The sequence below is a fragment of the Meleagris gallopavo genome, chromosome 17 (assembly GCF_905368555.1).
Source record: "Meleagris gallopavo chromosome 17, MGAL_WU_HG_1.1, whole genome shotgun sequence".
Lineage (NCBI taxonomy): Eukaryota > Metazoa > Chordata > Aves > Galliformes > Phasianidae > Meleagris > Meleagris gallopavo.
In genome coordinates this window covers 10,840,162-10,851,344 of record NC_139420.1, presented here as the reverse complement: position 1 = coordinate 10,851,344, position 11,183 = coordinate 10,840,162, and the positions used below count along the sequence as shown (strand labels likewise).

At 61.2% G+C, this 11,183-nt stretch overlaps 3 protein-coding genes across 4 annotated transcripts; 1 reads left to right on the top strand and 2 right to left on the bottom strand.

The window, feature by feature from the left end:
- Nucleotides 1–305: 305 nt before the first annotated feature.
- Nucleotides 306–1,652, top strand: MTFP1 (mitochondrial fission process 1). Of its 2 annotated transcripts, XM_010720426.3 has the most exons (4): nt 307–440; nt 775–902; nt 975–1,207; nt 1,425–1,652. In XM_010720426.3, exons 1-4 carry the CDS (start codon nt 335–337, stop codon nt 1,495–1,497), a joined length of 540 nt encoding a protein of 179 aa, XP_010718728.1. In that variant the 5' UTR covers nt 307–334; the 3' UTR covers nt 1,498–1,652. The 2 variants fall into 2 exon arrangements, with proteins under 2 accessions (XP_085094629.1, XP_010718728.1); XM_085238503.1 differs by having other exon boundaries at nt 306–440; nt 775–1,207.
- A 402-nt stretch (nt 1,653–2,054) lies between these two features.
- LOC104913589 (zona pellucida sperm-binding protein 3-like) lies at nt 2,055–4,069 on the bottom strand. Its single transcript, XM_010720491.4, has 8 exons — nt 4,021–4,069; nt 3,625–3,804; nt 3,222–3,402; nt 3,040–3,151; nt 2,803–2,885; nt 2,582–2,676; nt 2,430–2,507; nt 2,055–2,326 (listed from the first exon to the last, which is right to left on the bottom strand). Exons 1-8 carry the CDS (start codon nt 4,067–4,069, stop codon nt 2,055–2,057), a joined length of 1,050 nt encoding a protein of 349 aa, XP_010718793.2.
- A 731-nt stretch (nt 4,070–4,800) lies between these two features.
- On the bottom strand, nt 4,801–10,085 carry GAL3ST1 (galactose-3-O-sulfotransferase 1). Its single transcript, XM_085238502.1, has 3 exons — nt 9,772–10,085; nt 7,662–7,798; nt 4,801–7,120 (listed from the first exon to the last, which is right to left on the bottom strand). Exons 2-3 carry the CDS (start codon nt 7,787–7,789, stop codon nt 5,974–5,976), a joined length of 1,275 nt encoding a protein of 424 aa, XP_085094628.1. The 5' UTR covers nt 7,790–7,798; nt 9,772–10,085; the 3' UTR covers nt 4,801–5,973.
- Nucleotides 10,086–11,183: the final 1,098 nt, after the last annotated feature.

Genomic DNA, 11,183 nt, shown 5'->3' with positions numbered 1-11,183 from the left:
CAGGCTCTGCTTCCCCTCATCACCAGACCCTATTCCTCCCTCGGCCCCGTACCCAGACCCCGTTGTCTGTCTCAGCCCCATACTCCAGGCTCGGCTGCCTCCCTCAGCCCTTATCTATGCCCTCAGCCTCCCATCAGGCCCCCGCGCCCTCCCCTGCCGTGCGCCCACAGCCGGCCCCCGTTTCCTCTCAGCCCCACATCCCGGCTGTGCATCCCACCCACGTGGCGGCTGCGGTCGGGTCACGTGCCCGGCCTCGACTTCCCCGCCGCCATCTTAGAGCCGGGCAAGGGGGCGGTGCCAAGGACGGCGTGCGGGGAAGGGGGCGGGGCCTGATATGGTGACGCAAAATGGGGGCGGGGTTTCGAGCGGGCGCTGGCGGAAGCGCGCCATGGGGGCGGAGGAGCCCGACCTCTACCGGGACACGTGGGTCCGCTACCTGGGTGAGCTGCCGCACCGGGCATCGGGGCTGGCGTCGGGAACCGTGCACTGGGGCTGGCACGGCGGGGAACCCGGTACCGACCGTGACAGCGAGCACTGAGTACCGACGCCGCCAGCTCTCGGTACCAGCGCTGGCTCCGGACGCCGGCACCGGGCGTCGGCTCTGCCACTCCCCGAGCTCCGGGACGCTCCGTCCCCGCGTTTCTGTCCCGCTAAACCCCCTGGGCCGGACCCTGCCCGCTGCCACCACCTTTCCCCCCGCGGTCCCGACGCTGGGACCAAGGTGACCCCCGGAGTTGGGGTGACGCCGCCTCCCTGTCGCCCGCTGCCCCCCAGGTTATGCCAACGAGGTGGGCGAGTCCTTCCGTCCCATCGTCCCGGTAGCAGCCGTGTGGGCCAGCTATGGGGTGGCCACAGCCTACGTGACAGCCGATGCCATCGACAAGGGCAGGAAAGCTGCGGCGGTGAGTGGCCCCCCCTGCAGCCCCCGCATCCCCACGTGCCCCCATCCCACACCCGCTCTGCTCTCCCAACAGACCCACGCTCAGGACCCCAGCAGGACACGGCGGGTGGGGGTGGCAGTGGCAGATACCTTCGTGTGGCAGAGCCTGGCCTCGGTGGCCATCCCAGGCTTCACCATCAACCGCCTGTGTGCCGCCTCGCTGGCCCTGCTGGCCTCCCTCACCCGTTGGCCTCTGCCTGTCCGAAAGTGGGCCACCACCGCACTGGGGCTGGCCGCCATCCCTGTCATCATCACCCCCATCGACAGGTGAGAGTCACAGGAATGAGTGGGGATAGCCACTGTGATCCCCACTGCAGTCCAGGAGGGAGCTTGGGACACGTCCCTGCATGGGGATGGAGGAGCTGGTAGGGATTAGCAGGCGCTGGGGATTAGTGGGGTGACACTGGGGACAGCAGGAGGGTGGATGGGGCACATTGCAGGGGGACCCGAAGGTGACAGCGAGGGGCCTTTCGCCCTGCTGCAGGTCTGTGGATTTCCTGATGGACTCCAGTATCCGCAAGCTGTATGGCACCGAGGAGCCCCCGTCTGCACCCTGAGCCACAGTGCCACGCAGAGCTGGGAGGGGAAACTGAGGCACGCTGCTGGCTTTGGGGCATTGCATCCCCTGCACTGTGAACCCACACTCAGGTTTTGGCCACGGAGTGGCTGCATGCACCCTGCACTTGGTCCAAATAAACTATTTCAAACATTACCTGCTGCGGGTGGTGTTTGGGTGGCAGGAGGGGAGACATAACAGCTCCCTAATGGGGACACCAGGCTGGGCAGCACGTCCTGCCCCAGTGCTCGGCACCCTCCAGGAAGCTCCATCCTTGTGGGTGCTGCAGGGTTCCTGCACCCCCAGCCCACCATCCCCATGCAGGGGAGGGCTCCTTGCAGTGCCCTCCGTTGGGACAGGCAGCCCAACCCCAAAAGCACTCATGTCCTGCAGGATACAGCCTTACCCCCGCATCCCAGGCCTCCCCAGCCCGCTGGGTACAGCACCAGCTGTCACACTGTCCTGCCTGGAGGCTACATGCCCCATACCACCCTCAAGAGGGGGAAACAACAAACTCGTATATTTAAAGAAAAGTGACTTTTTATTGCAGAGAACATCTCACAGCGCTCCCAGCTCCAGGCTGCGGTACTCCATCCCACTCTCTCCATGTTTCTCCTCCTCCCGGGGGACCAGAGCTCCCACCACAGCCTGCAGCTCAGCCTGGAAGGGACACTGCCTCCTCGGGGGTCGTCGGACAGGCCGTGCCCCCCGCAGCCGCCACGCAGCCAGCCCCAACCCCAGCAAACTGCCCACAGTGACGGCCACCACCACAACGCTGCCCACCAGGGCCAGCCCAGCCAGCAGCAGCTTCTTCACCGTGCGGCACGGCGCTGCGGGACAACGCAGTTAGTGGGGTTGGGGCATGGGGAGCCCAGCTCCCATGCAGTCAGTCGGTGTGGGGTCACGGGGAGAAGCTCAGGGTCGTTTGCTCACCTTCAAACCATGGCTCCAGCTCCCGCACCAGCAGTGGGCCCGCTGTCTCCCAGTGGAGCATCCCTTCTCCTGGGAACTCTGTGAGGATGTGCATCCTACAGCTCTTCTGTGGCTGCAGCCCTCCCCACCCAGCACAGTCCCCAGGGATGTACCTGGCTGCTCTCCAAGCCTGGTGTCACCAGGGGGACACTGAGTGTCACAGCAGTCACATATGGTGTTCCGGGAGGGATCCTCTGCATTTTGCCACCTGGGAGGGAAGGACAGATCTGAGGGTCCCCAGCTTCCACCCCAAGATACACATGGCACCATGCCCACAAATGGAGATCCCTTTGGGTCTCAACTCCTCCCAGCGGGATCCTTTGGTCGAACTCACCTGGCCGTGGTGTCATTGTAGAAGCAGGACATCGGGCTGTGCCTCCTGGCACCCCATGCTGACAGCAGGCAGTGCACGTAGACCTGCCAAGACAGCAGCCATCCTCACTGCCACCTCTATGGCCTCCCCTGGAGCACTGACCACCCCGCTGGGAAGCAGGAGCCGCTGGGGAGAGTGGCACAGTGCCCACAGGGGGACAGCTTGTTGGGAAGACTCAGACCTCCACCACGACCTCACCTCCTCCTCAGGCTCAGCCTCCAGCACAGGGGCCAGGATGGAGAGCTGGAGGACAGACATCCCTCTCTGCTGCTGGATGGACACACTGCCCAGCCCTGAGCCATGCAGACACCTGAGGAGACCCAAGGACAAGTTGGGGACATTCCCAGGCTGACCCCAGCACCTCTCCCCCCACCACTGACCCATGGCTGTTCACCACCATGTAGCTCTTCCTGGGGTGAGCCCGCTGCCCCGATCCCGTCCCATAGCACTGCTCCACGAAGATCCTGGGGGACACATCGGGGCTGGCATCCACCCTGGCCTCCAGGTGCAGCACAGAACCGCGGCTGAGCACCAATGGCCTCTTTGTGGCACCGGGATCCCCTGAAGGAGAAGGGAAGGAAGGTTCAGGACAGCATCCTGCTGCGGATGGGACGTAGAATTTGGCTCAGAGCATCAACCATAGGGGTCTTTGCCTCCAGCGCTCCCCAGGTTCTGGAGCCTCCACATGAGAGAGCTCTCATCCCCTGCTGGATGGCTGCCGGGCTCCATCATCTGGTCTCACCCCCCCAGATTAGGACTTAACACACAACACAGAGCACTCACCATCCAGCAGCCTTAAGGTGAAGTTCACAGGGGGCTCCTCCGAGCGGGGCTGAGCACACAGCCCTGGGGTGGCACCAGCAGGCACTAGGGCCACAGTTTGTGTCCCCACACCCAGGGAGACCCTCAGAGCAACTGCTTTGTGACCAGAAGATGCTGGAGCAGCTGGAGCCGTGGTGGTCTCTGCAACAAGGTGAGAGATTGTCTGGCAGGGCTGGGGGCTGTGCCAAAGCTACACTAGGGACACGCAGCTCCTCAGGTATCCCTGGAGCTCACGGAGAGGAGGTAGCTTGGGGACACATGGAGCTCACAGAGCTCCTCTCCACCAGCAGGACACTGGGAACCAGCAGCAGGAGGTCACCCACCCCCCACCTCCCCCACACAACCGGCCCTACTCACCTGCCACTCCCAGCACAGCCCCACTCAGCAGCACCCAAAACAGCCTCATCCTCAGAGAGCAGCAGCACAGCCCAGCCCCAGCCCTGCAGGCCTTTAAGTAGCAGGTGGCTGCAAACTGCCCTCACCTGGAGCTGCTTGGTTTTTGTTTTGTTTTGCGTTGGTTTGACTTTTTTTTTTTTTTTTTTTTTTTTGAGGGGGTGGAGGAGGAAAGGGAAAGGGATTTGCTTGGTGTTCACTGCAGTAAAATTTCACAGAGTCCCAACCATTTAGTTTTGTTCCCACCATGTGCTTCTGGTCCTGCACTCTGTTTGGTGTCATCACCTTGTGCTGGTGTTAGTGGTGCTGCATGGTTTGGTCCCACAGTCTGTTCCTGGTGGTCCCATAGATGCTCTTTGTCCCACTGGACAATACAGGTCTCACCGTACAGCCTCTGTCGCATATATGATCTTGGCCCTACCATCCCACCCTTATCCCACCTCACAAGTCCCACTCCCCACCACACCAACCTTCCCCCCTGTGGCACCCACCCAGCTCCATTAAGCGCTCCTGCACTGCAGAGTGCAGCTGCTGGGACAAGAGCTTCTCCTACAGGCAAGTGGGTTCTAAGTCAGGCCTGGGGACTTGGAGAAGGCCATGAAGATCCATGGAAGCCTCCTTGCAGCACCCAAGTGCCCTCTCCCTGCCCATCTCAGAGAGCATCTTTGGGTCTTGCCAATTCAGTGACACCCCACAGCTACCTCCAATCCCCATAGAGAAGAACAAAGACCAACGGAGACCAGCTGGACCATTGGTGTATTAAAAACTGCCAAATATACAATACAATTATCTTACAAAAGTAGAATTGCTTTTTTTTTCTTTCTTTTTTTTTTTTTTTGTCATCGTTTTATTGCTTGCCTTCACAAACAGAGCAGAACATGAACACACAGAGGGTAGCAGAGCTGGGCTCCCCGCTGCTGCCCCAGGCAGGTGACAACCTGCTGTCACCCCACACAGTGCCACGACCTGGGCCACTCTTGGCTTTGCCCCATGCCATTGTCATCCAGCCCGGCCTGAACACCCGAGGGCTCCCTGTGATGCGGTGGTTCCCATTGGGGCTGTCCTCACCACCAGCTCTGCCCAGTCTGTCGCCACGCTGCACCCAGTCTGCTCCTGCCTTGTCCCTGTGTGTCACTCACCCCAGGTGCTGGCACTGTGGGCTCCACGCTTGCTCCCCACACCAGTTCTCACCAGACCTCGTGGTCCTACCAGAGTGTCCCCAGGAGGGATCAGCACCACGGGGTCCTCTAACTGGGAAAACAGCATGCTGGGGGGATCTGCTGCCACGGGTGCTGCTGGGGACCACTGCTGGCACAGGCTTTGGGGTGGTTTTGATGCTCTCGAAACTCAAGCATGCATAATGCTTAGAAACCTGCCGGGGCTTGCTGGGGGACCAACAGCCACAGGTTCACTGAGGACCCATGGGCTTGGGAAGCCCAAGCAGCATGGTTGGCATGATGGGCTCAGACAGGGAGCCCAAAATCTGGGATGGAAGGATAGGGAGTGGTGAGAGCAGCCCTTTGGGTGTGAATCAGTGTGAGCTCCAAAATCCCCGCAGGTCCCTGGCCCCGTGCTCCATGGGTCCCACTGCTGTCTGACCCGCTGTGCACTTCCAGGGACGTGGTGGTGGAGGTCTGTTGCAGCAACAGGGGCACGATGGGGCCCTGCCCTTTGCATACCACCTCTGGCATTTCCACATGGAAGGAAGAAGTGGATCCTGTTGGGAAAAACCTCAAACCCTCAAGCAACCCATACAGCCTGCGTCCTCCAAACTGGGTCCCCACATCGCCTCCGCCACTCTTGGGTGCCCGGGGTTGGCTGGGGACCCACCATGGTGTTCTGCTCGTGTCTAAACCAAAGACACATGAAGGAAGGAAGACGTGAGCCGCCAGCTCTCCTGCAGGGCACCTGCTGCTCCTACCACTTGAGGAAGTCCCGCACGCGGCTCCATAGCTTGGTGATCCACAGGTTGACCCCGAGGTCCGTCAGGTACTGGATCTCAGGCGTCAGCATCTTGCGGCACAGCTTCTGGTGCTTCTTGTTGATCTTCTTCTTCAAGTTGTAACCCAGGATGGATTTCTCCCCCAGCGGCTGCCAGGGCTGCATGGAGGACTCCTGGATGGCGCTGGCGTCCACGGCGTGCCCCCCGTCAATGCAGATGCTCTTCATCTTCTCATTCTCCCGCTGCAGCTCAGCCACATCCTTGGCCATCCGCTCCCTCCCGTAGGCCTCCACTTTCCGCCAGAAGGTGGCATTGAAATATCGGTAGAGCTTGGCATCAATGAGGTTCCAAGCAGTCGCCTTGTCGTAGAGCTCAGGCGTCAGCCGGGAGACGGTGGAACCCTTGCGAGCGTTGAGCTTGAAGTAGAGGATATCCTCCAGCTGCCAGCACAGCAGCTCCTTCAGCAGCACCAGGGACTCGTCGAAGTACTCCAGCAGCATGACCAGGTGGAAGCGCTGCTCTATCTCCCGGATGCGCTGCTCCACCAGTGGGCTGTCGGCGTTCATGTTGTTGTCGTAGCCCAAATCGAAGAAGAGAAGATTTTGGAGGTAGTGAGCGTTGAACCCATTCGGGTCGTAGTAATGCCAGGGGTCCCGCAAGAACTCGGCCAGCTTGTCCTCCCCCGGCAGCTTCCAGGTGAGGGGGATGACGCGCCCGAAGTAGTGGAAGGAGGACTCGAAGAGGTAGGCAGGGTCCCTCAGCACCGTCACGAAGGTGGTGTCCGCCGGCAGGAGCTTGCGCACCTCCTCGTAGTGGAAGCGCATGTGGTTGCAGATGATGTTGAAGCACATTCCAGGGCGGTAGTGCTGCACCTGGCTCCGCTCGAAGAAGGACGGGTAGTAGAAGTCATTGCGGCCGTTGGGGAAGGCGAATTTGAGGCGGTGCTTCTCCCCGAAGCGGAAGAGGATGTTGAGGATGGTGCTGCTGGCTGTCTTGTGGGTTTTCATGAACATGATGTCCAGCTTGGGCCGGCAGTTGGCTCCCGAAGCGCTGAGCGTGCCGTTGGCTATCGCTGGCCCCTTGGCTTGCAGCTGGGAGGAGGAGCAGGAGGGGACGGGGATCCTGGTGGGGAGGAGAGAGAGGGCAGCGGTGAGCAGAGACATAACGGGATGGTGTGGCTGTACGGGTGACGGCTGTCAGAGGAGCCAGCAGAACAAACAAGCCCTGTGCTATCTGAGATGCACAGAGCTGGTAACAGATGCTCCAGGATTGAGTGACTTCGGGCAGCTCCATGAAGCTGCAGAGCTGATCCTCGCTAACGCCGTTGCATTGCAATGTAGGAGAACAGGAGCAAGAAGCTTATAGAATGCCCACTCACAGAGCTGTTTTATAAATGGGATAATGTTCTCTGTAGACACGCTGCTCCCATTCCTGGGGAAACAGCCGTCACTTGAGCCCTGCTGAGTGCTGGGTTTGGAGGGGGTGGGTAGCAATGAGCATGGCACCCAACTGTACCCTTTGTACACCCCAAGAAGAGCACCCCGAGCCTCCCCAGGAGCCTTCCCATCACACAGACAGCACCAGGTGTGTCATGTGAGGACAATGACATCCCAGCACAAAGCCACCAGGGTCAGCCTGAGTGACACGGGGTCCCCACACTCACTCTGTCATGCTGACTTGCAGCGGGGGCACAGCGTAGGAGTAGAGCAGCAGCATGAAGCTGGTCAGGAGGGTCCCCAGGATGAGCCCCTTGCACATGGACCTCCAGGGCTTCCCATGTTGATGCAGCATCGTGGTCACCTGCAAGGGGCAGAGGAGACACAGCTATCAGCAATGCAGATGGTAAGGGATGGGGAGCGTGGGGAGCAAACCTTATGGAAGACAAATAATGAGAAATAAAGCATGAAGAGTGTCACAGGAAGCTTTTAGGGGCTAGGAAGAGGAGAACCAGTGCCAGGCTCATCCTTGGCCAAGAGGAATTTGCAGCCAAGGTGCCACAGCTCTGTCAGTGCTATAGCACTCTTCCCTGTGCTGCAAAAACCAAGAGCAATTCCCTTTGCAAAGGCAAAACTTGAAAAGCTGAGGTGGGAGGAACAGGTGATTGGCTCCAATGCCAGCAAACATTTGGGATGGAGACAACTTGGCACTGAGCACTGGAGGTCCTGATCCGTGCTTCTGGGCTGCACCAGAGCTGGGGCAGGCATGGACCTGCCTGCAGCACACACACACACACACACACACATACACACATACACATACGTGTGCACGCATAGGGCACACGCATCCATATGCACCCATGCATGCATGCACAGGGGCACACACACACATCTGTGCATGCTCACGGTCACAATGCACACACAGGGTGCACATCTCCGCGCGTTACACGTGCAGACATCTCACACCTCTCACGCATTCCTGCCTGCACACCAGGTCACACGCACAGCTGTGCACGTGCACGCAGACACAGGAACTCACACACACACACAAGGACACGGCTGTAGGTGCACGCACAGCTCCAGGCAAGGACACGGACAGCCCGCAGCACTGCAGACAAGGGCACGTTTGCATGCATATCCCCCCCTCCCCCCAGCACCGCACATCGCAGCGTGGCTGCCCAGGTGCCGCATTGCAGCAGGGCTCTGCTCCCAGCAGGACGCACAGAGGACGCACAGAGGCGTCCACAGGGACAGCGGCCGAGCCGCCCTACCCGCCTTCCATCCGACACCCATACGGCCTCCATCCGTCCTTCGCACCCTTGAGCCGCCCTCCGGATAACGCGACGCAAACACCCGCTGCGGTTCCTGCAGCCTGGCACGTACAGCGAGCAGCAAAGACCTCCAGGGGGGTTTTTACAGAGAAAAACCACGCGGAAACGCTACCGGGCCCCCGGCGTCGTCTCGCCCCGCTGTGCACGAAGCCTCCCCGCAGCGCTTGGCTCCGTCCTCCCCCTGCATCTCTCCTGCCCTGTCCCGGCGGAGGGCAGCGAGCCACGCCGCAGCTGAGATTTCCATCTCGATGAATAATGGATGGGAAGCGTAACCAGACGCCGGGCACGGCTCGCCCTCACCGACCTCTTCCGAGCCGAGTGCTGCTCCCTGGGCTTTCCGAGCGGCAGGAATGATGGCGAGAACACGGCCGAGCCGCCCGCAGCATCCCCATGGCTGCCGGCACCCGGCCCCGCTGGCAGGGATGCCAAGGGGATGCTGAGCTCCACCCAGGCCGCCTCTGGCGGGGTGTTCCTTGCAAACAGTTCCCAGCCCAGTTACTCTATTGACTTTGCCTTAAATGAGTGGCTTAATTATTAATAGCTCGGCAGGAGAAATGCCGAAGTAGAGGCTTTGTCCTGGGGCTCCCGTCGCTGCGGAGCGGCTGCTGGCGCCGGCTCTCATCCGTTGGGTGGAAAGCCCCACTGCAGCCGGCAGCCGCAGTGCGAGGACGTGGCCGTGCCAGCCGTGGCCCCCAGCACATCCACGTCCCGGCCCCAGCCCCGCATCCCCTCGGGTCCGATGCTCCCCGCAGCAGCCATCCCCTAGATCTTCCCTTATGGGCACCGACCCCTTCGCAAGCTGAATTTTAGGGAACCGCACACAAGGCACCACCGCCTCCAGCCCCCGGCAGCTCTGGCTCAGGCTCTCCTCACCCTATGCCCATCACGGGCACGCTCCTCCCATCCCCCATGCCTTGGCATCTCATGCCACGGTCGCCGGCACCCACCCGCCCCTCACCTCCCGCGGCCCCCCCGTGCCAGGCCCCGCGTCCTCAGCCCCCATCACCTCTTCCTTTGCTCCAGCTGCTCCCTGCAGTCCGTCCTTCTCTCCAGGGCTGGCCGGGGCTCGGGGCGGGGGGGGCAGTGCTGCTCCGACATGGAACAGGCTCTCCCCAAGCAGCCTGCGGCAGCTGCCCCGACCCTACGCCATCCCCTAAACGGCAGCTCCAGCTCACCCGACCCGGTGGGGATGGAGAAACCAAATAAGAAGGATCTCCTTCCCCAGAGCTGCCGGTTCGAGGCGTGGAGCGAGGCTCCCGCTGCCACCCCGAGCGCCGTCTCTCCTCCGTCTCTCCACCCACCGCCGGAGCACAGAGGGCTCATTCACCCCGCTGCCACCCCGCGCGCACAACAACGGGACCGTTTGTCTCCATCTGCGCCACCGCCATCAACGGGGACATTGTGGCCGAGTGCCCCGGCTCGCTGAAGCCAGAGCTGACCCTGCCCAGGCCCGGCCTGGTGCTGCCAACCCGGCACCCCCGGTTATGGGGTTGGGATGGGGGGGGATCCTGGGGTTGGTGGGGCTGCTGGGGGTGCTGGAGCATCTTGTTCTATAAACATCAAGGAGAGGTCGAACACAGCCAGTGAGTGCTGGCAGTGCTCGCTCGGTGACTCTTGCTGCTTTTTGGCCCCCAGCACATAGGGATGGTGGCTGTTTCTTCTCAGAGGCATCTCCTCCCCGTGCAGCTCCATGGGAAGAGCTCTTCCGTATGGGGAGCGGCTCCAGGCTGGGTGTTCTCTCCACTGGAGCTGCCTGCCCTCCCCTTCCCCTTGTTGCCTGGCATCTCTGGCTGGCTTTTATGGCCCCACAATAGCAATGCCCATGTTCTCTGCTCTCCAGTACATCACTTGCCCCGGGACCAGGGGAGGCAGGTGCTCAGATGGGCATCCAGAAGGGCACCCAAGGTACCCCAAGGGAGTCAGGATCTCTGCTGCTTTTTGGGGTGCAAGGGTTTTGTTTGGTGGGAACCAGCCTCCCTTTGCCATCAGCGCATGGCGGGTCAGAGGCCACGCACCCCATGGCTCCTGCGTTCCATGGCAGTGTCAGCAGAGCTGTGAGGAAGCTGGTGAGCAGCGTTTCCGTCCCACATCACCCCACCAGCAGCCACAGAAGGGATCATTGTGTGCCGGATGCGGCCCTGGCTCCTTCCCACCAGCCGGGGCTCTGCGTCCCTCACACCAACGGAGCGCAGACAATGCAAAGCTGCTGCCCCATCACAGCCATTGCATTGAGCCCAGCAACAAGAAAAGCAAGAATGTTCTCTATCGCAGCAAGAAGAGGAGTGGAGAGTGGTCTCCTGCTCCCAGGTGTGATGGAGGCACTGGCTGTGGGGTGTGCAGGTCCCTGCTCTCCAGGGACACAGCTCATGGTGTCCCCAGCTGCAGTGTCACAGGATGAGGGAATCTATGTATGCAGCC